Here is a 27717-nt window from a genome sequence, read left to right as displayed (position 1 = left end):
TCACTGTTGGCAATGTATGTTTCTCAGACCATGAATATGTTGAAACCTTAGATTTCTTTATGTTGCAACTTCCTGTTTCTTTAGGTTCAATTTTAAATGTTAAGTTATGACAGTTGCTATGCTTATGCACTGGTTAAGTTTAGTCACAAAAGCATCACTTAGTTAGGAAAACATCATGTTTTGGCTTAAAATACCTGCTGATGTCACAACTTCCCATCAATGACTGGAAATTGTCCCAAGGTCTCTTTTAAAATATCCTGTGGTGTCACAGTTACAAATGTTGAAACACAACTCCTCCACTGGATTTAAGTTGCGCTCAGTGTTACAAATCAAGAACAATCCTTAATTTAAATTACATATAAGACATACAGCTAAAATACAAGGACAGCAAAGCTGAACAAGGGTAGGTAAAACTGAACGTAGAAGTATTATGTACGTACAATGAGGTGAAAAATGTGTGTATATGTAAATATACTTTTTATATGATATATTATTTTGTATCCATGAGGTTGCGGTAATGAGGTAATATCGCTGGTGTGGATATTATCCAGTAGATTAGGGCTCATAAAATCCAGTCAGTCAGTGGGATTTTTCACAATCTAATAAAAGTTATCATTAACATTATTACATTTTAAACTGATCTACAAAAACTTGATTTATTAAAAGCAGTATCAGAAATAGGCGTCTTTATTAAGCCCAGAGGGGTGAATGCTGAAGTATAATGAGTAATTGCAGTTTTTATTAAACATTAATAAAGCCACAATTTGCAAAACAACCTCTTCTAAAGGAAGCTTCGTTAGAAAATAAGAATATCTGTAATAAATGGCTCCAAATCAATCAAATCCATTGAACATGCAGGTTTACACAATGAACAGACTGTTTTGCTCTCTCTACCGAACATGCGCAGTAGATTTAAAGCCCTCCCTATTGACACACGGTTCGACCAATCACAGTGAAGCACCGGCGGCAGCCTGCCAATCACAAGCATCCTCAGTGCGTTTGACTGCTCTCCGGCAGAACGCTATCTCATTGAGTAAATGTAAGTATAAACATCTCATTTCAAAACATTTTCTTAATTCTTAACACAGATATCAGGTGTGTTGGTGTCGTCGTGTGTGAAATGTGAAAATGCGGCTGAGTCGTGAGCGCGCTGAGCTGAAACACGCTGCTAGCTTCAGGATGCAGAGTCATCTGTGGCTACTGTGGCTGCTCCAGTAGCTGCTTCATTATGGGAGCACTGGGATGAGCTGTGTCCCAGTGCTATTATCCGTTTCAAAGCTGCCTCTTTGTAGTACTCTCTGGTCAATTTCCTATTTAGGAGTCAGTCTTGGAGAGCATTTTTATATCTGTGAGGTAATAACAACATTATAGCTATAGAATAAATAAGCTAGTGGGCTAGAAACATGTACAGGATGGATCAGCATCAACATTAAGAAAATGCATTATTGAAGGTACAGCTGGATAACAGGGTCATTGGCACGATCAGTGACGCATCAGGATAAAGACAAGCCCATATCTCCATCAGTGTAATATCTGTGCGGACTCATTTTCCTCCCACAGCCTGTATTTCAGTCAGAGCCCATGTGTCTCTGTGTATAAACTGACTGAGGCCTTCCTCCTCCTCTCTGTCCCCGCAGCAGTCTGTCCATCTCATCATGGCCTCTGGAGCTTTGTTCCCCAGCATGGTGTCTGGGTCCCGCGGCTCCTCCAGCAAGTACCTGGTGGAGTTTCGGGCCGGTAAGATGACCATGAAGGGCAGCACGGTGACCCCTGACAAGCGCAAAGGTCAGGTCTACATCCAGCAGACCGACGACTCCCTCATCCACTTCTGCTGGAAGGATCGGACAACCGGGAACGTGGATGATGTAGGTGACACAGTTTGAATGTGATGCTGTGTCTGAATTTCAGTATTAACCCTTTTTATTGTTCTCACTTAGGACCTGATCATCTTCCCTGATGACTGTGAGTTCAAACGGGTGAACCAGTGCACCACCGGACGAGTTTTTGTGTTGAAGTTCAAGGCGGGCTCCAAAAGGCTCTTCTTCTGGATGCAGGTACGCAGCTGGACAGTCTGTCACACATGGCTATATCCATGAAGTTTAGTTTTTCACTTGATTCATGACATAATGATTAAACCACATTTACAAGAGACAAATGTTTACTATGCAGGTAAGGACACCGCTATATGTAGACTATAATTTTATTCTTTCCATGCACATTTAGTTTTTTATTCAAACATTAATTTAAGGTGCAAAAATTCTGGAGAGACAATCAGGTATCCTAGGTCTTCAATATTGATGCTTTGGGTAGGTAGGTCGGGCTATTTTTTCTGAACTTACCAGACTCTTCTACTTGTTCTAATACTTGCAATATTGATATCAAGGTAGGGCCTATTTGATCAAAAATATGATATGAACATGATATTTGATTAGCGTTTAGTCCTAGTGTTGTGTTGTCCTAGCGTCTCTGTTGTGTTTTTCTGATCTCAGGAGCCGAAGACCGACAAGGATGAGGATAACTGTCGCAAGGTGAACGAGTACCTCAACAACCCGCCCATGCCTGGCGCTCTCGGTAGTGGCGGCAGTGGAGGACACGATCTGTCCGCTCTGGGAGGTAACAGATCTCACATCCTCTGATTTATTTTCTGTGCAAAAACCTGAAATGTGCTGCAGAAAACATCTCAAAATTTAATTTCACCGGTTCTGTTCTCATGTAAAAGGGGAGGGCGGTCTGCAGAGCCTTCTGGGTAACATGAGCCACAACCAGCTCATGCAGCTTATTGGACCAACTGGGCTGGGCGGGATTGGTAGGTATCTTCTTAGTTAATCAGACAAAAGATCTAAATCTTGGTAAAAGCAGTTCCATGTTCTCATGAGAATGATGCCGATCGTTTTTTTGTCTGAATATCAGGTGGTCTCGGGGCTCTTGCTGGTCCAGGCTTGGCCAACCTCCTGGGCAGCAGCAGCAGCAGCGTTCCTGCAGCCAGTAACTCCTCCACAAGGTGTGTTAACATCCAAGAGACATCTACCTCTTCAAACACTTTCTGTCTGTTGCTTTGTACCTTGTATTTTTGGCCTAGTTGGCTGTTTGACGTAATTCTTTCATCCCTGCTGGTAAATTGCCAAACAAAGGAGACGTTGCTGAGAAATATGAAGTGATGGCCGACAGGAGGAGGAAGAGCACAACAGAGTCTGTCTGAAAACTGAAACAATAAACAACATTTTAGTTTCAATATCTTATAGTCAAAGATCAAGGGCGTCTTCATAGACTCTGACTATTTCATACCAGTGTTCAACAGCTACGTTTGAAGCTTCATTATTGACTTTGAAAATAGCAGTTTGACAAAAACCAATTCTGAGCAAAAGATCCATGTTTGCTAAGAACTTTTATTTATCAAAATGGAGAAATCTGTGGTGAAACAGCAGTTTCTTCACAACGTCTCATCTGGGTCTGCAACAAACAGTCACTTCCATTATCGATTGAACTGCAGATAATATCTTGATTCACTGGTGAAATTAAAGGCTAATTGATATTAGCCTTGTCTTCATATTTCCTCTTATGTCCCACCAAAAGTCCAAAACTCAAAAGATATTTACTGTCATGTAGACAAACAGGAGCAGTTTATTCTTATAATTGATGGAGTGCAAATGATTACAGAAATAGTTGCTGATTCATTTTCATCTAATCTTCTGGTTCTTAAACTTTTTCACATCGAGGACCCCTAAACTGACACAAATTAGACCATGTACCCACATTTAACAAAATGTTGTCCCAGGGTTTCCCATCTGATAAGAATTTTGCTTTTAGATGTCGTTTTTAGATCATGAAAGTGTTTGAAACCCATGACCACAATGTTCATACACTGTTATTGTGTTGCTTATGTGTGGACTTCACACATCTATTTTTACAGGACAGGTGTGTAGGAGAGGGGCAGGTGGATCAGAAGTTTTTAGGAATTATGGGGAAAATAAATGATTCCCCTGTTTCCTGGGGACCCCTTAAGAAGCCCTGAGGGTCCCCCGAACTCTACTTTGAGAATCGCTGATCTAATCATCAATTAAAAAGGCAACTGGAATATGTTGTACTTTGTTTGCTGTATGAACCTTGAAAATAACACTGAATATCACAGGTTGGCGTTGTGTGTTCACCATAATCTGTTAGTAAGTTTTGTTTTCTGTTTTCTCTCAGTCCGTCCACGGCCGTCACCCCCACCTCTACCTCTACCACCAGTCGGCTCGGCTCCTCCCAGGTGCCCACCACTCCCATCACTCCCTCCGCCACCTCAGCAGCCTCTCCGACGGCCACCACTCCCTCCACCCCTGCTGTGACCTCTCTGGCAGCGGGGGCAGCGAACCCCACGCAGCCCATCCAGCTGAGAGACCTGCAGAGCATCCTGGCCACCATGAACGTGCCCGCCAGCGGTCAGGGAGGTGAGGGAGCGACCGTAGAGGACGTAGCTTCAGGCTAGCGGAAAACTGCGCACCTTAAAACTGAGAATAGACAAGAACTTAAATAACCACCAGAGGGTAACTACATAATTAGGTCTAATTAGTGCAATTTTAACTAATTATGCAGCAAATAATTAGCATTGTGAACGTAGCAGACTCTGTAACGCTGTGTAATTTCAGCTTAACAATTTCAGTTTGTTGCAGAAGCAGGAACCGCCTGCAAACACTGCAGTCTGTCGCTGTTTTGATTCAATATAACTGCGTTACAGTTCATCAGGCACAGCTCTCCTTTCTGCTTTATGGAGACTGTTTGTCACCTCGTGTTCACATTTAAATGACTACTTGTATGTGGAAGCGGTTGCTCGGGGTGATGCCATACTTGCCAACCCTCCCAATTATCCTGGGAGACTCCCATTGTTCATTGCCCTCTCCTGTTTTCCTCCTGGGGTCACAATTCTCCTGTTTTCCTCCTGATTTATGACAAATATTATCGCGCCTCATTATTCCTCAATGTGTGAGGGACGGACAGAGAAATGCAGAAGAGAACTAAATACTTAAGCAAATTTCAGAGGGCCTGAGAAGAATTCCCGTTTCTTTGGGAAAGTTTGAAAGGATTTTTTTTTTTTTAATGAATTTGCTAAGTTGATTTTCCTGTCGGTCACGGGGGTTGCAACACGTCGGTCACCATTGAAAGGCTCAAAATACATGAAGAGATTTACTTTCAGTCTTTAAAAGTCACCAGAAAGCAGGAAACAAAACCTCTGAAGCTCATATTTATCAGGGGAAAGACCTGCAGACCCCTGCTTTGCTTTGAAAATCCTTCCTATCTTTTTAGACCCCAATGTTATGAGTGATGACCCTACAGAGAATTTTCTCCCTTCTAATTTCTAATTTCTCCCACTAATCGATTTATTGAGAAATAAATCGATAATGAACATAACAGCGCCTGATTGTGTCTCCAGTTATCTCTGAGCGTTATGTTTGTGAATTCCCAAAATGAGTTAATTGTTTAAAGCCTCCTCCACTAAATTTGAGTCTTTTCTGAGTCCTCTTCTGGCAATGTTGTTGAGCCGCACTGTTTGCCACCTATTTTTAGACAAATCACTTCATTTTGTGCTCAAAGTCACAAAATTTGAGCATGGAATAATGACGTATGACACTAGAAAATCTGGGAGTCGTACGTCATCCTCCAATAGGGGTTATAAAAGCAGCGTGGCTCCTTTAAGAAGCAGGACAGTGCGTAGTGTGTCAGACAGTTCAGTTCAGTTCAGTTTCAGTACTGTTCTGACTTTTATTGTCTCTCGAAGGGAAGTTTGACTCACAGAAGTGGGTAAAAGAGGACATGGGACACCACAACAGAATAACAACAATCAGTCAGTTAAAAGAGAACAACGAAGACAACATTCAAACTCCTGCTCAGTATCTAAAGGGCATAATCCCTTACAAACATAATCATTTAAAAGATAATTGCCAAACCCTGCCCACAGAATATTCATTTAGTTCATACTGACAAGTAGTGAGTTTCCACTGTGGGTCTGAAAATGTGGAGGACATGTTCTCACACTCAGTGTTGGTGTTTGTTACCTGCAGTGGACCTCGCCAGCGTCCTGACACCTGAGATCATGGCTCCCATCCTGGCCAACCCGGAGGTGCAGCAGAGGTTGATGCCCTACCTGCCGTCTGGAGAGTCTCTGCCTCAGAGCTCCGAGGAGCTCCAGAACACGCTCAGCTCACCTCAGTTTCAGCAGGTAGAGTTTGCTGCAGGACGTCCTCTGTGGTTTCCAGTTTGTAACTTAATGTCATTTAAAAACGGGAAAAGTAGCGTTTTCTTCTGTTGCGCTGGGAAATCTTACATTTAGATTCAATCTCAGTATTTATTATTAGGGCCCGAGCAGGGAACCTGCAAGGACCCTATTGTTTTTGTAGTGATCATTTTTTGTCCCAAATGATCACATTTTTCTGGCAATGGGGCCAGGTAAGCAGCACGCCCAGACAGCAGCACACCCCGACGCGGGTGGACTGCGAGGGCCCGTTCATTTTAATTAGTTTTTATTTATTATTATATGTGAATATTAGCATGTTAGCTCAATAGCTTCCAGGTCATGTGACCAATTGAGTCAAAATCATGTTGGGATCATGTAACTACACTGGCTGCATGAGATACACCTCTTGTTTTTACATTTTACATCTCTAAATATTTTTTATTAATTTTTATATGTAAATATTAGCATGTTAGCTCAATAGCTTCCAGGTCATGTGACCAATTGACTCAAAATCAGTGTGGGATCATGTAACTGCACTGGCTGCATGAGTCACGGGTCACCAGATTTGGCCCGTAGCTCGTTACACATGAGTACGTTATTTCGCTACCACAACTGCCCTCGTTACAACATGACATATAATTGATGGGTGAGCTCTAGGGCCACATAGTGGACAAACTTGCCCTCTGCGTCTGCCCTCCGACGGAGCCACGGCCCGACGTACGTGGGGGGGCGAGGGCCCGTTCATCGCTGCTCGCAGCTTTAATTTTAAATTGTTTTTAGATTTAGAAAGATTGTTTTTGAGATTTAAACTCAACGCTTCAACAGTTACATCAGATTAGCTTCTTATTCGCTGCCTGCGTAAGCAGTTTCAGGCGGTACATCTGATAAACACACAAACCACTCTTGGCTCTTGTTTCCAGCTTGGGACTGAGTTTGACATTCAACATTTGTCTGTCCTTGGGCACAGAAGTAGCATGTGAAATGAGACACTACGAGACACTGTGGTCATTAAGAGGCTCTCTTTTGTTGGTATTTCTCATGTTGTCCTTCATCTCTGCGTTTGTTGTCTCTCTGCAGGCTATGAGCATGTTCAGCAGCGCTCTGGCGTCCGGGCAGTTAGGGCCTCTAATGAACCAGTTTGGTTTGCCTGCAGAGGCCGTCGACGCCGCGAACAAAGGAGGTCAGTGTTTTACCCACATCGAGCAGAGACACTGTAAATGTTTGTTTCATCACCACAACACTGAAATTTTAATGTTCGCGCAGGAGGTTGTAATTCAATGAGAATGGGATGGAATCTAACAAAGTGCATATACTCAAGTGCTGAACATGAGTACAACTATTACTATTATTATTTTTCTACCTGTATTCACATGTTTTGGTGTACAAAGGCCTGTGTGTCCACATTGCGTTTTTTTCTGAGCACCAGCATCATTTTTCAATTGTTCCCACTGAGTAGCGAGCGTCTGTGGCAGTCCTTTTTCTGAGCGCTCCGCCTTTTTTGTGCGGCTGCTCCTAGTGCTTCGAGTTAAAAATCTTTACATTTTTAGGCAATAATGTTAATCGTATTTTTCGTCTCCTACGGATCATGTCATGCACGCACGCACTTCGTCCTTGCGTTTGTGTCCTGATGTCAAATACAAAAGAAGATTTATGATAATCTTCACCCTGGCAGGAGTTTTCTAAAAGTATAGTGTAGCCAAAATGCGCAGAAAAAGCTTTGTTTTAAGACATACCTGTGCTGGTGTGGACAGGGCCTTAGATCTATGCAGTGTTTTAATTTATTTTGAGCTTGCGGTCTCTTTGACCTTCATCAGAGCATAAATAATTTAACAGTGGATCTGAATCATGCACGATCTGATGAAGACGGCTCAAACCCAGGCAGAGCGGTGGTCATCCTGCGCTACAGATTCATTGATAATGAAACTATTTCCCTGACATTTCTATCACTGCAGATGTGGAAGCTTTCGCCAAAGCCATGGAAACGGAGACAAAGTCTGACCAGGAGGGAGACTCCAAAGACAAGAAAGACGACGATGAAGACATGAGTCTGGACTAAGAGCTCTTCACATAATTATTTAACTTATTTATTTAGCTGCTTCTTCTGTTTTGTAACTATTACACATTAAGGATGAAGATTACGGTTAATATAGTAGAAGCGGTCACTAAGACTCTCCCTTTGCTGATAATGCTGTGTTCTGTGTTGAATTCATTCCTACTGATTTAACTGAATGAACATACTCTACCTGCATGTCAGCCACTAGTCGGTCTGTCCAAACACAAGGGAACAGTAAAATGATGAGAAACTAACTCGTCTGGTGTTTTCTTCATTCACAGCCACTTCAATTAGTACCCGATCTGCTCTGAACAGATTAAATTCACACACGCTATAAATTATTGAGTTAACTAAAAAAAAATGAACAGACTCCAGTGACTTTTCAGTGAAAATATATTTCGAAAACATTCATTTCACAGTATGAAAACAATGAATATTCACCCATTTGACAACAACCATACAAGTACAACATTTTCTGCAGTTACAAAGATCATTTGGACGTTTATTGTGATATATTTTTCACCACTGCAGACACAGACAAGAAACTGAATCACCATCATGATTATCTTCCACCAGACAAGAAAAACCTCAACATTTAAAGATCTCTACAGCAGCAAGACTTCAGAAATGTCAACGCTAAATATCACTTATGATAAGATGGTTAACCATTTCACTGCCACTGTAGTTTCAGGCACTTTTTTTTTTTAAATCATGCCTAATGGCATCCAAATTGTGAGAGTCACGACACTGTTAGTAGTGCAGACATATTTATACTGTCTGGCACTTGTAGGAGCAACTTTTATATCATAAGTTCACCCAAAAATGAAAATTCTGTCATTATCTACTCACCCTCATGGTGACGGAAAGTCAGGTGAAGTTTTGTAGTCCACAAAACCTTTCTGGATTTTTATTTGTGGGTGAACTTATCCTTTAAAGAGTCCCAACTGGTTGGATTTCTTGATTTCGGTCAAAGCGCTACAATCAGTTACCTTCCACTGACTTCGAATGGAGCACAGGTGATTTCAGTGATGATAGAGAAAACTTTTCTTTGGGTTAGAGTTTCAGAGCCATTCACAGACATGAGAAAGTAAAATTCCTGAGAAATGAAAAATACGACGACGACAAGCCAGATTATTGAGGAATAAATTCCAGTGCATTTTACAAAAACAGATCCCTGGGAAACATCATGAAACAAAAAAACACACTTACTATAAATAATACACCCCACACAATCCTGTTTCCTCACAGTATAAAAAAGGGTTATACTGTATATTAATGTGAGCACAGAGCTGCCACAAGTGTGAACTCATATTTTCTTTATATTAAAAGGAACAAAATAAATACATGAATGTGGCTGGATTATTGTAGGACATACAATACAAATATCAACATAAATTAAAGGCCACTCCCTCCTCTAATGACAGACTTAAACTAAAATCATGTTTGTCACCCACAATCTACAGTGTCATGTTTCAGTCTAATGGCTAAAAACGATTCAATGTCACAGTGGGTTTAAAAGGCATTTACAAAAATCAACAGTAGTGGTGGGCGATCTGGACAAAAATAATAATATCACAATATATTTTAACGCAATCACAATCTTAATTGGGATCTTTTTTTCTCAGACTTTCTCCATTCACACCATTAAAACACAATATTGCATTTGGCACCAGCTCCTCGTCTACAACGCTAACTTTGTTTATAATATCACCCAATGAAGAGCCACATGAAGTAATTCATCCAATCAGCAAAGCCATCTACTTGGCCAAGTCACTCGACTGAGCGCTGCAAGGATGACGTATATTTCCATCTAATCCAATTTCGGGTATTCCTCGATAAAAAGCCTAAGTTTTTTTTTGGATCACTGTAGAAAATAAGCTCTGTGGCAAACACAAGTTTATGAAATGTACACGTTTTGAAAAAACAGTTCTAGCCAGGCGAGCCATTGTCTGCAATAGCAGTTGATAACAACACCATTATGCTGATGAAGCTTCATGTCCACAGATAGAAGCTGGACAGAACTGTGTGTAAACAGATTTAATGAGACACAAATTAGACAGAAGCGCTAATAAACAGTATATTACTGGAGCAGCCATCTTGGATTTTGACTTTAGGGGGAGTTTCAGTTAAATTTGCTGACTGGCAACTCAGAAATTACAACTCCCGGTTCAAATGGTTCGCACCATGACTCTCCGTGCTCAGATTGATGACATTAAATGTCCCCCGGCAACTTCTGTAGTCTCATTTAGGCACTTGTTAGCAGCCACAAGTGGCATATGTTATGTCTTAGAACAAAAACGTGAAAATCTTGAAAGCGTGTGTTAACCACAGACCTTATTCAGGCATCTAACAAAAACCTAATCAAACCCACTGAGTTGGAGAACTGAAAGTGCAAATATGCTAACTTGTTTCCGAGTTATAGGATCATTCTTGCGGCCTTCTCTCGGTTTGTTCATATACAGAAGCACGGATCTGCAAGTCTATGAAGTTATGTGAAGTTTGGAAACAAGTAAGAGGACCTTTAATACCACAACCTCTTCAAGATTGATCACCATCTATAAATAGTCAGATCGCCCACCCCTAATAAACAGTATGGTTCTCTGTAGTTTATAATAAATACTATACAGGCTGTGTATAGTGATTAAAAAAAAAGGTGCAGAAGAGTCTTCCACAAACACAAACAACACAGCGTACATTTCATTTAAATAGGAGTGAAGAATACTAGGACGTACCAAAAAAATGTGTCACGTGAAACCAAAATAAAAGCACAATTAATGTGCTCATTGAACATCTCTAACATAGAGCTCATGACGGGATCGACATCAAAACGAAAGAAAGACATTCAAGAGACACACATGCTAACAAGTGTAAACTAGTTATTCTTCATATACAGTGAGCGACCCGAGTCACGACTGACAGAGAAATAAATAGTACCAGAGTTATTTGTTTCAAACACCACAGCTTATAAACTGGTCGGTCTCACACACACACACACACACACACACACACACACACACACACACACACACACACACACACACACACACACACACACACACACACACACACACACACACACACACACACACACACACACACACACACACACAGTCAGTTCTGATTTAAAGTCCTAATTAATTTCCCCTCACACACACACACAGACGCACACACACACTTGCTGATGTTCTTAATGAAACCACCGGCGTGTCAGACATCACGGTCTCAGTCTAACCCTGCTGCACCAGCCTGCGGTAGTGCGGCATGACCTTGCTCTCGGGGAGGTAAAGTCCCATCTCCAAGGCAACCAGCACCGGGAACTCCAGAGGAATCAGCTCTCGTCTGTTTATACGGAAACGCTCCTCCAGCTTCTGCTCGTCCCCGGGGAGAAAAAACAGAGGAGGGGTTTAAAGGATTACATGTCGTGATGAAGTGAGTCTAAATATGTTAAAGAGATGCAGAAGATCATAAACATGGAAATACTGAAGAGAGTTGTGTGTCATTATGTTTCTTTGCTGCCGTTTGATTTCCATCCATCCATCCAACAGAATCTTGGTTTTGTCAGTAGTAATTGTGAAGATCAAAATTTTAAATGAAATCTGTTTTTGATGCCATTTATGGTTTGATTTGGCAGCACATTATTAGTGGTATTGAAGTGTAAGGACCACACCAGCATATAACCGAACCAAAGTGACATTTTCCAGTATGTTTACATGCTGTTTTATCTACTGCAGCTGATTAGCTATCTAGCTCGAGAAACTGATGTTATCAGTGAACTTTTCTCTGGTGAATGTTTGTTGGGGAACTCGTTCAACAAGCGAAGGTGCACGACAAGAAGTGGATTAATGCAAGTCATGGACAGAGAGGTTCAATTAGTATTAGTGTGGATTTAGCCTTCGACAAGAGGGCGACATTGGCAGGAGAGCTAGTGTGGGTTGTTGTTCAGGCGACTTGTGTTGTTACTGTATCAAAATAAGGTCCAACTACGTAGACGGATACCGGACCAGTATTCTGTCACATTCTGCTCTTCATATATACAGTATATGTAATGTATATGATCAATGTTTAAAGTGTGTAGTGCCCTAATAATGGGCAGCGAAGGAATAATGTTTGCAAAATAATATTAAGGTAGCTACTGCCTGCGTTTACAGGTTATTCCACGCCCTTATTAGCTTGAGATTACCAGTTTTGTTTTGTGTTTGTTTCTGTGGAAACTTTACTCACATCAATGAGCTGTTTGACTTCAGGCTTCCTCAGATCACTGCTGATCTTTGCAGCCAGTAGCACGCATGCCGCCGCCACCAGCTTCCTGTTCTGCTTGTTGAGCCGACCCTGCAGCACCAGCTTCTCAAAGTAAACAAATGCCATCGCTGTGGTGACCGGCTGCAGTCCAAACTCCTCGCTCACAGCACGCATGTCCCTCTTCAGGCTAGTGGAGAGAAACGACAGCAACTGATCAGTTTTCTGAGAAAGGGTGTGCTGCGTGACTTCAGGTTAAAACCACAAGGAAACGAGACAGGACACAACAACCTTCAAAAGGCTTTTAAAGGAGAATCTAAATATCAAAGGGGCGATGTATTACATCAGTACCTTCTTATCTTGCTGAGAGTCAGCTTTATGTGAGGAAACTTCTCCTTGAAAGTCTCGTTCATGTCCTTCTTCAGGTCAGACGGTTTGACGTACTCAATAACAGTCGTCTGCAGAGATGAAAAACAAACCAGCACGTCAGAACAGAAGTGCCTCGTGTCAGCATGAATCAAAGCTACAATAAAACTTCACAGATTTGCTTACAGACCGTCTTGGTAAGGATCGTTTCACACTTATGCTGAGGGTGACAGTCTTGTGACATGATCTACTCGGCAACAATAAAATCATATGGACGGGACACAATGGATGAATTTTATTCTCTGACAGGACTGCAGGTTTGCAAGTCAAATTAAACTGCCTCTGGTTTCATAAACAACTAAGGACAGATGACGTGATAATCAGTGTGTTTATATGCACCTTACAGACAAGCATAGCAATCTTATTTTAAAGTAGTAGCGACAGAAAACAAAGCGTCTTCAGTGTGTTTGTCAGAGCAGCGAGTGGGCAGAGAGCCAGGTCACAGATTTCCCTCTCAGCATGAAAGGTTCAGAATTTAACAGTCAAATGTTAAATGGTGGAACCGGACTTCCAGGGTTTCTGCCGGGTTAGTATGCTGTCAGGATGACTGGAGTCATTTGTTATATATCACATGTTTTAGTTCTCCCCGGTGACCCAGATAAGCAGCAGGAAAAAGGATAGATGGATTTACTAATGATAAGATTTTTTAGCTAAAACCTACATGAATTAATTTTCTCAGTATGCGTCCATGAACTTCCAGCTCTTGTATCTTCCTTCTGAAGCCATTTTTTAAGAACTGAATTCAATGCTTTTAAAGACCCACCAGGTTGAGGTTTCTTGTTTACATATGTATTAAGAGATCAACTTACAGGAGAAAGATTTTAAGATTGTTGATTAATGTATTCAAATTTAACTGCATGTAAACACACTGACTGAAATGAACAAACTCACCACGTATGATGCAAATATCAGAACCCTCTTGTGTCTCCCACAGGGCCACTGAGGATCACTGAGCAGATTAGGATCGTACTCCGTCGTCACCTCCTCCACACCTGAAAGACACAAAACACAGAGTGTGTAATACAACCTGAGGTCAGTGAAACAGCGGAGGAGCAGGTTTGTGTCCGCCGTGTCTGTTCGTCTAAACAGGACTCGTACATGGTTCAGGTGCCACTGTGTTGTTCAGACGAGCCGGAGTGAAGTTCCTCTGCCCGCTGCCACGGAAACGCGACTGAGGGGTCTGAGCTGTGAGGTTTTCCAGAGCGCCGCCGCTCTTCTGTCTCACCAAGGCGTTGGTCGGGTAAAGGAACTGAGCGTATGACACCGTCTGAGGAGGAAAAATTAGATAAATCAGATTTATCTGAGTAATGGTAGTATTTCTGTTTCTCATCAAAGTACTATAAAGCTGCGTTTCCACTAGAGTACTTTCGGTATAGTACCCTTGGAAAACCCACGTAACCCATGGTAACTGATCCTAAATGTGAGCTCTGTTTTTACGTTTCCACTGCGGACAGTACTCCTTTTGTGTAGACAGGGTCGTTAACAGGGCCATTGGGGGCAACCCTTTCAGTTGGGAAACAACAGGGGAGACTGGTGTTAACTCTTGAGAAGCTGGTGTATGTATTAACTGACACACTGTGACCTGTACTGTACATTACTGCCCAAATTAAAACATATATAAACTGGTTACCATTTTAATCCACTGTAACCGTCTCTCTTGTTACAGACAGGTGTGTGTGTTTATTACGGCAAGGACAACAAGCAAAACACAAGACTACTGATAAAATCAGGAGTTTTAGAAATCCTACATGGTTGTTTCGCTCAGTGGTCTGCAGTGTTTTAACTCCACCTTTTAGTATCGGATCAGTGTGCAAGGTACCTTAACAGAAAGGTGATGATAGAAAAAGGTGTGACCAACTGAACTGGCCTGCTTGGTAAAAAAAAAGCAAGGCTTATAACTGACAGACATTTACCTTGCCACAAGCTCCCAGCTCCACACCCTCCAGGGAAGGAAGCAGGTCAGCAACCACCACAGAAGACAGCCTTTGTCTCTGAGCCTCCTGCTTAGGATCACTGTTTAGAAAAAGTTAAATTTAGGCAACTTTCACCACATGCACACAGACACACACTGCCCTTTCTGAGAATGATGATGATGGTTCAGACTGAGGGATGATAAAAAAGTAAAAGCGAGGGATGATGGTGGGTGCTTTCTGCTTGGGATTAGTGCTTTCTTTGTACCTGAGGTGAGCACTCTCTCCATAGGGCAGCACTGAGAAAGCAGCATATAGCGACCGCTTGGCACAAATCAGCACGATCCTGCAGGACACAGCAAGTACAGGCAGACAAAACAGATGGTGTGTCAGTCTACAAGCAACAACTACACAACAGCTACTGTACACACTGTATTCATCAGCGCTGCTGGAGCAAAATCAGTCACAGAGGCACAAAATCAGTCACTGAAGCCAAACAGCTATCAACAACAATCTAAAGCTCCAAGCAGGAGGAGGGAAAGCTGAGAGGTGAGCAGGACGAGCCTCAGTTTCTCCTCTCATGCATCACCACAGACATTCAGATAATTAATTGGCAACTATTGTAAATAATCAATAAATAATCTTTTAAGCAGAAATGCCAAAAATTCTGACTACAGCTTCTGTTCTGGATCCAAATGTTTTTTAACCAAATATCTTTTGGTTCTAGACTGTTTGCGTCATAGACTGAAAGCGTCACATCGGACTCTATATAAGTATTTTCTGAAAAAACAAGGCCAAACAATGAATCTATTATTGAGAAAATAGCTCATTATTGGTATCGACTGGATCAAAAAACCATGTCATGCAGCCCGACTGATTTTAACATTGGAGAAACTGGAATCATCAAATGCTGGCATTTTAGAGTTGATAATCAAATAGTTGATGATTTATTTTCTGTGGATCAACAGTTTTCGTCCAGGTGGTTAGAAGAGTCTTTGAGGATTCTGGAAATACCTCCAGAACAGCGGTAAGTGTTTTAAACAACCCTCTGTCTGGGGTTATATGATTTGGGAGTGATGTATTTTTTAAAGCTGCAGCTATTAGTCAGTAAGAAATAAGTTAGATTAACCTCCAACTTTGTCTTTATCAAGCAAAAATGTCAAACATTCCCCGTTTCCAGATTCTTAAAGCAACATCATGTAGAAATTGGCATTTTGTTCGATTTGGCATGCACCACCACTGTCGCAAATACAAATGTATGACAGTAAAAGACGAGTCTTTGGGTTTTGGGTAGTTGTTTGGACAAAAGAAGACGTGAAGACGTCACTTTGGGCTCTGGGGAATTGTGATGAGCATTATTCACACTGCAAGACAATTTATAGATTAAGTAATGAATCCATTAACAATAAAATAATCAGCCGACTAACCGATAAAGAAAACAACTGTTAGTTGCAGCCCCCAGATTTTGTTGTTGTTTTTAAGACAGGTCAGGTGCTTATCTCATGTTACCCAGGGGCAGTGTGGATGAGAGGCACAAACTGGGGCTACGTAGCTAAGGACTGGCTAAACAAGGGGCTAGCAACCAATAAACGCAGTACACATTCACTGGATCTCTATTGTTCTGACAAAATGACTCACAGTCTACTTTAACGGTGCCACAACCACAGAACACAACAGTGCTTTTGGCAACTAACAACACTGCGCACACACCTTCAGCTCCTCATGAAACACAAACAACAAACAGTCAGCAGTTTAGGGTGTCCCGGAGAGATATCATATCTCTAACGGGGGACAATATGGCAACAGAAATCTGCTGCTAATTAGCTTAGTTATATAACTTGGATAGCTTTACTTTATCCCAGTAACATGAAGAGAAAACTGAACGAGGCAGTCTGTCCTGTGGGGGAACAAGGATTGCTACGTCACTGCTTTGCACACACCAGCAGAAAATGATACATCACTATGTATGGGGGCATGAAATGTTGGTAAAGTGAAATGTAAAAATGGGAAACAAAAACGCAGTCTTGGCTCGTAGGAAAAAAAACTAAATGACATGTTTTTACAGACAGAAAATAAAGCCAGACATTATCACACTTGTGTTCTGACTTCAGTCGTATCTTTCTTCAAAGTTGACTGATGGTTGGTGCAATAGGGTGTTACATTTCCACACTGCACCTCTTTTGGCTTTTGCTAAGCTTCCAAGGGTGATTAAATTCACTGTAACACTCACCACTCAGCAGCTGTGCTGCTGTTATTCCTCTGCAGTCCAAACTAAGTCTCTGTGCCAGAGTTAAGCTGCTTATTACAATACTAGCGGGGGTAGTATAACACTGTTGTGAGTTAAAGGCCTACTTCAGAGTGCTGCACAAAACAGCCTTTGTTTCTTACATTTCTTTGAAAGGAAACTCACTGTAGAGGAATGCCTTGTGAGTTAATCTACAGCACATAGGATGTTAGTGTATATATATATGTCTTTTGGACACTCACCTACATCCCCTGGTATCATACTGCCTCATACTCTTGATGAAGTGGACTTTCTTTGGCACCTTGGGTCCAGGAGAACCAGAGACATTCCTCAACCTGAAGAAGAAGAAGATCAAGACCACGTCATTAATGTTGGTATATATGGCTCGCAGTGATATAAATCTCTTTACATCTGAGATGTGGTGGTAAACCCAAAGTAGAGGGTTTATTTTCTTCAAACAACACCTCACATCACAAATCCAGCAGCTGATGACAGCTAAAGCTGACAGGTGACTGTGGTTTAAGACACCAATAATACAGGCAACAGTGTTTAACATAAGAAATCCGAGTCATAACAACCCTATTGTAAACCAATGGTAAAACTGAAGCTATACTCTCATACTATTTGGGTTGAAAGGAGGCATCCCACATCATGCTGGAGTATTAAGACCGCTAGCTTACATGAAAATGAAAGTCAATTCTTCTCATCATACCTGCTGTTTTCATGTAACGCGGAAGTCAGTAGCCCATTTAAAGGCCCATGGTAAGACACCGACCACTAACATGCTCACCTCTGTCTTGAATCCAGAGGATTGCTGGCGGGGACCGGGCTCAGTGCGGCGGGCGTTGACCTGACACGGGAGCAGGGCTGGTGTCCGGTGGGCAGGGGAGACATGGGGGTGTCCGGGGTTAGCGTCTCGGCCGCGCTACCACCCTCCAAAAATACCTCGTTGGCTCCCACAGCAAGTCCCGGAGACATTACCAAAGAAGGACGGGCAGGACTGAAGACCCCCGGGAAACTGGAGGCACTGGAGCCACTGCCGGCCGCGGCGGGTTCTGTCACCTGTGCGGCCGGTCCTTGGCTATCCGCCGGTGGGGGCACGACCGTTGAGCCGCCGTCTCTGTCGCTGAGTCGGGGCTCCTCGTCGGCTTTTTGGCCGGCGTTTCCATCGATAAGCTGACCCTGAGGCCGTCCGTCGAGTGAGATATTATTTAGGAACAAAAGAGCCGCCTGTCTCCTTCTTGAATCCTTCGCTTTCCTCCGGTACTCCCGGTGAGTTTTCGCTGGTTTGCTGTTCCGGCCGGTAGACTGCAGACCGCAGACAGCGGTCGCCATTCTAGTTTGAAATGTGGCTGTTCACACTCAGGCAACGAGTGACTGGTACCAGTGCGTTAGTCCCGCCCCTCTATGCGCTGATAGGCTGTAGGACGATAATGCGAATGAAACCGTGTAAATTCTCGTAGATGATTGGATAAAAGACATATTAAGGAAAAATATGCCTGTTGCTCGTAGTTGATTGGCTGTAGTGTGATAGTGGGCGGTGCAACGGAGACAAAGAAAGTAGTCATCAAATTCACCTGTTCAGTTGACTGGATGATTCATTTACATCTACATGAACTGATTCATTTATATCTACATGAACTAATTCATTTATATCTACATGAACTAATTCATTTATATCTACATCAACTAAGTCATTTATATCTACATGAACTGATTCATTAATATAAATGAACTGATTAATTTATATCTATATGAGCTGATTCATTTATATCTACATGAACTAATTAATTTATATCTATATGAACTGATTCATTTATATCTACATGAACTGATTCATTAATATAAATTAACTGATTCATTATTATAAATTAACTAATACATTTATATATAAACTAATTAAACCACTTGATTTTGTTTTGTCCAAAGCCTAAACACAAGTATACAAGTATTGGTTTTTTTATTTCTTTATTTAAATGAAGTTATAAAGGCTTAAAGGTGCACTAGGTCGTTTTAGCGAAGACATTTTAATCAGAAGATAAAGATCTTCATTGACTGATTATTTATGCCTAAACAAACAAAAAAGCAAACTCTCTTTGTTTTGTTTTCATGACTGAATAAACTGAATAAACAAACTGACCTTAAAGGACAACACAATTTCATACTTTTACTTTGTTTATATTTGGTGGACCCTGCTACCTTTCCAGCTTTAAACAGTGTTCTGGGACCTTATTTTCCTCTGGGAACAGCTTGTTATTCAGTTATGGAAAAAATAAATATGTATGAATTCGTATTATGTCCTCATTGATATTGTAAATATGAAAATTGTGAGCAGTAACTATTGGCTTTATTAATTGTTAAGACATGATTTATTTATGCTTTAGAAAACAGTTAAAGAAAACATGTTTTGGGGCAATTGGGTGGTAGCCGGTGTTTGTGCCTTTTATTTGGTAACACTTTTCTGTGATTTCCTTTACTCCTGAGTGTTACATAGGTTCTTGTGCATGTAAATGGACTCGAAAGTTAAAAAGCCCAAAGTCTGTGCCAACGGGAGCTCCTCTCTCCCGCAGAAAACACTGCTCCTGAAGTGCCCGCCTTTAATTCCGTGACTTTGTGACATCACACTACGTCACCATGTCATGCATTTGCATAATACTCAGTATGCCTATATTCACAGTAGAAGTGAAGCTAAGCTGAAAACAGGACAGAGCCGACTGGAGACATGTCGAGTGGTGCTGGCTCGGGCGTGTGTGAGCTGGCCAATCAGAGCAGACTGGGTATTTGGGAGGGAGGGGGGCCTTAAAGAGACAGGAGCTAGAACAGTGCTGCTGCACTGGGTAATACAGGAAAACTGATGCATTTTATGTAATTTCAACCTATTCTAGTAATAACCCAAAATGAAATTATGAACCTGATAATGAACATAATATGTCTCCTTTAAGTCTGCATTACCTATGTCAACAAGTAATGTAATTCAGTGAGTGTTTTCACAATAATTCGCCCATTACATTTTAAGTGTCTTTCCAATGAATTCAAGAAAGATTCAGGCAGTTTCTGTGGCATGCAAAATTTTGTAACATCAGAGTGTTATTCTTTGGAGGAAATGGCGCCAGATATCTGTTTAGCATTTGTGAAGGCATGTGAAACTGTGATTGTGAGATCAAAGACGAGCTCCAGCAAACAGCTCAGCTGCTTGTTCTCTCATTTCACTGCGAGCAAAAGGACTTAATGGGGCCGTTTGCACAGGATTTTGATTTCCGTTTCGCACCCCATTGACGTGCAAACATCAGGCTGAAGCCTATTTCTCTGACTGAGAAACTGAAGAGTGAAAGAAGAGTGAAAGCTTTTCCATCTCCTGAGAGGAAGTGATCAATAGAATGGACTGACGGAAATCCTGAGCTCCCTTCACAGTTGACGGGAATTACAATGATAGCTGCAGGCCAAAGAGTGTGTTTAAGACTACGTTCATGCTGAGAGGTCACTAACCTCTGTGACGACAAGTTCAGATGCACTAATCCACTCATCCATTGTAACAGAGATGGGATTTAGTCTCAATCCACTCAGAACAATCTGCCTCCTTGGAAGTAGTCTATCTATCTATCTATCTATCTATCTATCCATCCATCCATCCATCCATCTGAAAAAGACACGGACAGCAGAAGTCAGGTAAACACATTGCTCTTTATTTTAGCAACAACAACAAAATGAAATTGTCTTCACCTTCTTGTTAATCTTTTTTTTTTCTTGCTCTGAACAGCAACAGTCTGGCATGACCAGTTTAAGGCTTTTTGATTTCTAGCTTTGTGTTTGAGGTACAGCCTCGCCCAACTTCCTGCCACAACAAGCCCATTTCATGGTTCACCGTGTGGTTGTTACGTGATGGAATTAACCAGTTAGCACCATAATTGAAGAAAGCCCCTCTGGGCTTTGTTACCGCAGTTACAGGGGTGGTAAAGGTGCTCTGTGGGCTATTTTGTTTATTTCAGTGTCATCTGGGAAAAATGAGCTGACTGGACAGTGTTTACAACAAAACTGTCATATCTCAGTGACACAATTTCAAATTAACTTAAATGCACATGGCAGGACTCCTTTTCCCACATACACCCATACACATGCTGGTATGTGAGCTCACACACACATACACACAAACACACACAAACACACACACGGATCAGAAAATTTCCCTTCTTGTGGCTATTCTATAGAAAAACAACCCTGATAAAAGAAAGTACAGTAAAACCTTATTTTACAGGTCATGAAAGCAACATTATGTGACTTAAAATAACAGCTTTAAAATCATGTTGATGGTACAGCGTCTTGTAAAAGGGTGGATGGTGTCTCTGTCTCAGCCACTCCGCCCCTCCATCACTTGTTTCTGCACTATGTAACTTCAGTTTCTTTAAGATCCAAGTTTTCAACACATAACGTTGTTATGATGTAATGAGTTTTGTTTGAAGTTAGCACCTACATTATGTCTGACAGACCTGGGATTTGTATTTATGACTGTGGGGGGTGCAAAAATCACACAAAATCCCTATTTCTATGTAATGTCACTTTAAATTCTTGATCATTTCCTAGAAAGGTTCCTGTAATTTAGCATAAATTATAGTGTTCAATTGGTAAGCTACAAAATAATCAGTTCCAATTAGAGCTGTGGGATATGGTAAAAAAAAAAAAAAAATCATACTGCAATTATTTTGACAGATACTGTGATTGCAATATGATTCATGATTAGTGGGAATGATAATTTTTGCACCATTTTCACTACAGAAACTATTAAAATCATGACGATGTGACATTTGTTGGCATCTGTACCAAAGAAAGAAGTTTTTTTTATACATGGAGAGCGAGATCTGTCGGCAAGGGCATCTCTGCGACACTACAGTGCTTCATTATAATTCAGTTGTTGCCACATTTTACCTTGCAGCTCGTTGCAGTTTGAATATCACACTTATCCATTAGCCATTTTGATTGTATTCGAATTAAATGCTCTGTCAGCTGTACATACAATTCAACATGTAAGAAGAATTACACTTCCAATAATAAGATGATGAATAAATAATAATAATAATAATAAATAATAATGAGGAATAAATAGTTCTTTATGTTTAAATAGATTAGTTCTTTCAAGGAAATCAACACTAAACCAGCAATGTCAAATAATGTCTCTATTTTCCTTAAAATTCAAATTAAATATTTCTTTCTGGCAAAGTTTTGAGGTAATAACAGACCTGTAAAATAAAGTCTTACCAAAAATACCACATGCCTGCGCCATCAATAATATCAAAGCTATTCTGTTAGGAGTCTGGAGTCTGCAGCTATTTTTTTTCTTTACATATTTCAGACAACAACGTATGGATACAGTACAATTACAGACAGTGCTGTCCCTCTGAAACTCCCTCTTCATTGTACAGTTTAATTTACATGTAAAATTCATGTCTGCCCTGTTTCCTGTGCTGTGTGAGATGGATGTAGTATGAAAATACATCTGTTGAGAGTCCTGACAGTAAAATACGTCCTGTAAATGTAAAATCATAATCTAGCTTGTTCGGTACATACACGTTCTGAATGAAGGTGCATCTTGTCAGAATAATAGTGATGGCATTTCCCCAAAAAAACAACCGACTGCTTGTAAACACACACAAATCTCTTTTTTTCTTCTAGCTTACCTCAAAAAACAAATATAGTACCACAGGAATGTTGTAAATCCCACTAACAGAGTGAAAATGCTCAAAGCCTCGTCACAAATAATCACATTTTCAACTGTTTTTACATTCAACTCAAATGTTGCTTTTGAACCGCCCCTCACATCTAAAGCAGCACTCTCAGAGACTCCTTCAACATGAGTGAAAAGCTATGGGAAATCATGATTATGACAATCAGTGCCAGTGTTGATGCTTTTGTAGATTGTGTTTAAGATTACAGTGCGAGTTAACCGCCTCCTCTCCTCCACACCCGTCTACATCTTGTTCAGGTTCTAACCACAGTTGTAGCTGCCATAAATAATCATGCATGTTGAAGGCGTCGTCTCTGTCGCCGACCGCCTTGAGAGGATGTGCTGCAGCACCTTCACTGAGGAGGACGTTCTGCCTCTGATTGATAATCACACAGCTCCGCTTCTCTGCCTACCTGTGCTTCTCTCTAAGCTCACCGGACAGCGAGCTTCGCCGCTAACGTCGCCCTCTTCCTGTACCACACCCTGACCTGAGAAATGATACAGAAACCGAAATATGCACCATCATTAGAAAACATCACAGCACTTTGCCTTTGTAAAAAATAAAGACACCACACTCCACGCCCCCCCCCTCCCCCTTTCTCCGCCTGTTCGTCTCCACCGCCTGACAGCGATCAAGTGTGCGTGGAGCTGAAACAGACTGCTCAGTGAGAGTCGTCCACCTGCCATTTTATTTAAGGCAGGGAGTCCACATGGCAGCAAGCTGAGTCACAGCACATTCAGCACATCACACGGTGGTCTCGTACTCCATCACTTCTTTGGGTGTGCCCAGACAGCGGTACTGAATCCTTGGCGTGACCGGGGCGGCGCTCTCCAGCACCAGGATGGTTTTACGCAGCCGGCGGTCGATGAAGTGAGCGTCCCAGGCGGGGTACTTCTTCCTGGGCAGGTCTATTCGGATGACAGGCCCCTCAGTCCTGGGTGTGAGAGGGGTCACGGGGGCCTGAGCTCCCCGAGGTGGTCGTACCTGAAACACGTCTCCGTCTACCCCAGGCCCCTGCTCTCTGTCAGACCCTTTAGTTCTCTGAAGGGTCCTGGGGGGGCTGCTCACCAGGTCAGGGGGGAGACTGGAAGCTGGGGACACCAGCGACTCCACAGGCATCTCCTTCTCCACAATATAACCCCACCCTGAGACCGGGCCGTCAGGGTGCAGCAGACAGTAATACACAAACATGAAGAAGGTGCCCAGAGCGTAGCTGCTGGCCACCACGCACACCATGATGACGGCGTAGAAGTCTGAGGTACGAGGGCCGCGGTACAGGTACCAGGCAGCGGTGAGCGCCACGTTCTCCACGAACACAGTCAAGCTGTAGATGAGCATCCTGCAGCGAGTGCGCCCCTCTCTCACACTGAACCAGCAGAAAACATACACGATGCCCACCATCATGTTATAGATGATCTCCTCCCACTTGGACATGCAGAAGTCCGTCTCGCCTTGGATTATCCAAAATGTCATGATGCACCAGTGGGCCACGATGAAGATGCCGAAGTAAAGCTGGAACACGGAGGCAAAGAGGGCGAAGGCCAGGGTGCGGGCCCCGATGGTGAACAGGTGCCACAGGATCTGAACTATGACGGCCTTGTAGGTCATGGGTAGCTTATCGTCTCGGGAGTCTCTCAGGACTTTCTGATAGGAGGCAATCATCCAGGCGAGGGATATCAGCGAGGCAGAAGCTGAAAGCCCTGAGGGGGAGACAGAGGGAAGAGGGAAATTGAGCAATTTAGACAGGATGAAAACTGCTCTGGGGTTGATGTCAAACCATTTAGCACAGCAAGAAAATACATTTCACTGCTCTGTGGCGGCCTGATTGAAGTGACTCATCGTGCACAGCGTGGGCTGCAGACGGGTGATTGACTGATGTGGTGATTGGTCACTTTGGGGCACTCACCCTGAAGGGGCAGCACCTGACTGGCCTGGATCATGATGCTGAGCTGCAGCACCAGCTGAGGGGCGCTCTTCAGGAAGGACTCGAGCAGACGCAGCATGCTGATATCCGCGCTCTCAAACATCATGCGCCAGAAGTAGTGGCGGCGCTCGGGGTCTCTGTGCCAGCGGCTCTGCACGCCCAGATACAGGGCGTGGACGTACCTGCGTATCAGAGGCAGACAGAATACAGACAGTGCATTAAAAATACAAAAAAAGAAGTGAGATTGAACAGAATCTGAAGGCTTAATACTGCGCTTCAAAAACTTTTGGACATCAAACGCAGACTCTCAGAAGTCATAACTCATTATTCCAAACTTTGGGAGCTGTCAGTAGTTCTTGCCAAAAAGCTGGTTGCTTGCTCCTCTAGGATTTAGATTAGACTGAAACTGAACTAAGCAGCTCTGTGGTTTTAATTTTAGTACAGGCATCCAGGGGGTGAATGTAGGGCTTGTCTGCAATCTCTCTCTTCAAATAAAATCAGGCAGAGGGCTGCGGAAAAACATCGAAAAAAGACATCCAAAATAAATGCTTTCGATCCAGCCTTCAGATTGAAGGTTAGTGGGAGAAAAACAGAGCTGGCTGTAAATCCCTCGTTGAACTCTTGAGCTTTGCTGACATGATGTCCCACCCCCCCGCTTCTCAACTTGTTCCATAATGACCTTGCATAACAAACACGCGTCATTTTGTAGACACACGCACTGTGCAAACATATTTCTGCTCTAATGTGTTAACACCTATTTGTCCCATGCAAATATGCGACGTGTAAATGATAATCATGCAGCACACGGCAGCACCTAAATGTTTGAAAAAGGCTGGTGGTTGCCACGGAGGACCGGAGCTATAAATGTCTCAGTAATTGCCTCGGGGAGAAGGGTCAGAAGAGCCCTATGTCAACAAGCCCACTGAACCACAGGGGAGTGTGTGTAACCCTTTTTTCTTCTGGTTCCTGCTACACAAAGCGTGCCTTGGGATGTAACACACTGAGAAAATGGAGCACACGTGCAGTAATGAGGGTCAAAGATTCAACCACACACACGGTTTCATCTCAGCCTGTAACACAACCCCACATCCCATCTCCTGTGCACTGACATTTAATTCTGGTAGCCGGCCCAAATTGATCCCGGTTCACCTGCCTGACTGTGTATCAGTGACGGATCATTCCTGAGTTAACAGCCGAGGGTAAAACACACAGCGGTAATCCTCTTAATGTGCAGACACGCTGGTCTGAGAGCAGCAGCGATGGAGCGAGGCACACACACGCCAGCTTTAATGGCATTACCGGTAATTCTGTGCCGCCACAATGTTTTAATGTGCTCCTGGACACACTCACACATAGGAGTCTCCAGGAGGAAATAAGGAATCAATATGTATTACCCATAGGGCTGCCTAAAGAGGCAGGAAGAGAGAGAGACCGCAGAGATGATAGACACAGACAGAAGCATCAAATAGCTGATTTGCATCTGATTTCATCACATTATTTGTCTTTCTGTAACATCCCAGCGAGTCTATAAAACACAACTTATCTTTGAGTACCATCCCGTTAACCCTCCTCCCACCACGGTTCAGCTGGATGCCCTCCCTCTGACTGGCAGCAGTTCAAGCCTGTCAAAACCTATCAGGGCACTGGAGGCTTGAGCACTTCCTCACCATCCCGTCACTGAGTTGCTGACCTACAGACCTACTACCATCCGAGTGAGAGTAATGCAAGAGTGTGTACCGAGGGGTGTTTCCAGTCCCGCAGCGCTGCCTGGTAATTAAACATGTTTGGGTTCAGTGGAGAGAAACAAGACTTACAAACTAAAAAAATATATAAAAAAATAAATAAAAACCTGCCGGGAGATTTGAGAATATGGATTTTGCAAACATAAAGAGAAGGAGCCTGGAGCGGAAGAGCTGAAAATACACTAGACAGCGAGAAGGAGAGAGGCGGGTACACACATCACTGCAAATAAGAAGCAACTCTCATGACATTTTATGACTTCTTCTTCTTCTTCTTCTTCTTCTTCCAGCTCCAGACTCCTTCTCAGCCCAAACCCCACAAGACAAGAGAGATGTTCAGTTTTTTCTACATGAGGCGATTGGTGTGGATGAGTTGATGGTTTTCCCTGGAGATGATTGACCTAAAAGCGCGTCAGGGGGAGGTTGATGGAGGGGGGTGGGAGGGAGGGAGTGGGTGGGTGGAGTCTCCCTCTCCAAGCTGGGGGAGAAAAACGTTAAACAATACAAAAAGACATTCTGGCATTTTGGGCACAGTCCTCTCCCTCAGTCATTACGTTTCATAAGCGTTTAGCTGCTGGGAGTGACACACACACACACACACACACACAAAGGCAGAAGCAAAATGTGTAGTCCCCCCCCCACCACCCCATCCCCATCTGATGACTGTTCACACTTACCTCCAGACCTGTGCCAGCTGAAAGATGTGAATGATGGCCTGAAAGAGCCAGATGAAGACTCTGCAGCAGCCCCGGGCTCCTCCCCCGGTGCCCGGCCCAGGCAGCACCCCGGCCGCGGCAGTGCGGCCAGCGCCCCGCTCGCCGCTGCCCTTGGTGCTGAAGTCGCTCTCCTCCGCCGCTCCTGACGCCGCCACCACGGCCGCCGCAGCCGTGCCGCTCTCGACGGTTTCGGCGAAATCGTAGGCGAACCATCGGAAGCTCAACACTTGCACGACCACGGACGGGACTATCACAAAGACCAGAGTCAGCGCAAAGCACCAGTAGTCACTCCTTAGGTAGTAGTCCGCGGCCAGCCACAGGTCTGAGGCCCCGTCCGAGAAGAAGACCAAAAGGGCGCACAGCGTCCAGCAGCAGTCCGGGAGGGAGTAGCGCTGCTCGGCGGGACGGCGCTGGGCAGGCCCCGGGTCCGACCTGGAAGGACACTCGGGTGGGATTTCGTTTCGTAGAGAGACGGGTGCACCATCAGATTTCGCGGCCATGTTTGTTGTAGGGAAGAGAGTGAGTAAGAGATGGGAAAAT

General features: G+C 43.1%; 3 protein-coding genes across 4 annotated transcripts; 1 reads left to right on the top strand and 2 right to left on the bottom strand.

The window, feature by feature from the left end:
• Window positions 1-957: 957 nt before the first annotated feature.
• Window positions 958-8518, top strand: LOC311265015 (proteasomal ubiquitin receptor ADRM1-like). The gene is made up of 10 exons (XM_084366296.1): window positions 958-1039; window positions 1638-1865; window positions 1938-2054; window positions 2490-2613; window positions 2720-2806; window positions 2911-3001; window positions 4189-4430; window positions 6039-6196; window positions 7289-7391; window positions 8164-8518. The coding sequence occupies exons 2-10, from the start codon at window positions 1656-1658 to the stop codon at window positions 8265-8267; spliced, it is 1236 nt and encodes a 411-aa protein (XP_084222422.1). The 5' UTR covers window positions 958-1039; window positions 1638-1655; the 3' UTR covers window positions 8268-8518.
• A 121-nt stretch (window positions 8519-8639) lies between these two features.
• cables2a (Cdk5 and Abl enzyme substrate 2a) lies at window positions 8640-18430 on the bottom strand. Of its 2 annotated transcripts, XM_084366407.1 has the most exons (9): window positions 17872-18430; window positions 17324-17416; window positions 15105-15182; window positions 14840-14939; window positions 14025-14193; window positions 13818-13918; window positions 12852-12958; window positions 12486-12690; window positions 8640-11632 (listed from the first exon to the last, which is right to left on the bottom strand). In XM_084366407.1, exons 1-9 carry the CDS (start codon window positions 18414-18416, stop codon window positions 11492-11494), a joined length of 1539 nt encoding a protein of 512 aa, XP_084222533.1. In that variant the 5' UTR covers window positions 18417-18430; the 3' UTR covers window positions 8640-11491. The 2 variants fall into 2 exon arrangements, with proteins under 2 accessions (XP_084222533.1, XP_084222534.1); XM_084366408.1 differs by lacking the exon at window positions 15105-15182.
• A 3750-nt stretch (window positions 18431-22180) lies between these two features.
• xkr7a (XK related 7a) lies at window positions 22181-27717 on the bottom strand. The gene is made up of 3 exons (XM_084367996.1): window positions 27139-27717; window positions 24705-24904; window positions 22181-24498 (listed from the first exon to the last, which is right to left on the bottom strand). Exons 1-3 carry the CDS (start codon window positions 27675-27677, stop codon window positions 23543-23545), a joined length of 1695 nt encoding a protein of 564 aa, XP_084224122.1. The 5' UTR covers window positions 27678-27717; the 3' UTR covers window positions 22181-23542.

This window comes from Pagrus pagrus, assembly GCF_965226575.1.
Source record: "Pagrus pagrus genome assembly, chromosome: 11".
Taxonomy (NCBI): domain Eukaryota; kingdom Metazoa; phylum Chordata; class Actinopteri; order Spariformes; family Sparidae; genus Pagrus; species Pagrus pagrus.
The sequence above is the reverse complement of the archived record's forward strand: the minus strand, read 5'-3'. Positions and strand labels throughout refer to the sequence as shown.

What these genes read in the sequence shown, in the direction of transcription:
- xkr7a (XM_084367996.1), bottom strand. Translation starts at nt 27,677, where the DNA reads ATGGCCGCGAAATCTGATGGTGCACCCGTCTCTCTACGAAACGAAATC. An exon ending in CAGCTGGCACAGGTCTGGAG is followed by an intron (nt 24,905 to 27,138) that starts GTAAGTGTGAAC and finishes TCTGATACGCAG; the next exon opens with GTACGTCCACGCCCTGTATC. An exon ending in TCAGGTGCTGCCCCTTCAGG is followed by an intron (nt 24,499 to 24,704) that starts GTGAGTGCCCCA and finishes TCTCCCCCTCAG; the next exon opens with GGCTTTCAGCTTCTGCCTCG.
- cables2a (XM_084366407.1), bottom strand. Translation starts at nt 18,416, where the DNA reads ATGGCGACCGCTGTCTGCGGTCTGCAGTCTACCGGCCGGAACAGCAAA. An exon ending in CCTCTGGATTCAAGACAGAG is followed by an intron (nt 17,417 to 17,871) that starts GTGAGCATGTTA and finishes CTTCTTCTTCAG; the next exon opens with GTTGAGGAATGTCTCTGGTT. An exon ending in TGATATTTGCATCATACGTG is followed by an intron (nt 12,959 to 13,817) that starts GTGAGTTTGTTC and finishes TCATCTCTGCAG; the next exon opens with ACGACTGTTATTGAGTACGT.
- LOC311265015 (XM_084366296.1), top strand. Translation starts at nt 1,656, where the DNA reads ATGGCCTCTGGAGCTTTGTTCCCCAGCATGGTGTCTGGGTCCCGCGGC. An exon ending in CAACCGGGAACGTGGATGAT is followed by an intron (nt 1,866 to 1,937) that starts GTAGGTGACACA and finishes GTTCTCACTTAG; the next exon opens with GACCTGATCATCTTCCCTGA. An exon ending in GCCAGTAACTCCTCCACAAG is followed by an intron (nt 3,002 to 4,188) that starts GTGTGTTAACAT and finishes GTTTTCTCTCAG; the next exon opens with TCCGTCCACGGCCGTCACCC.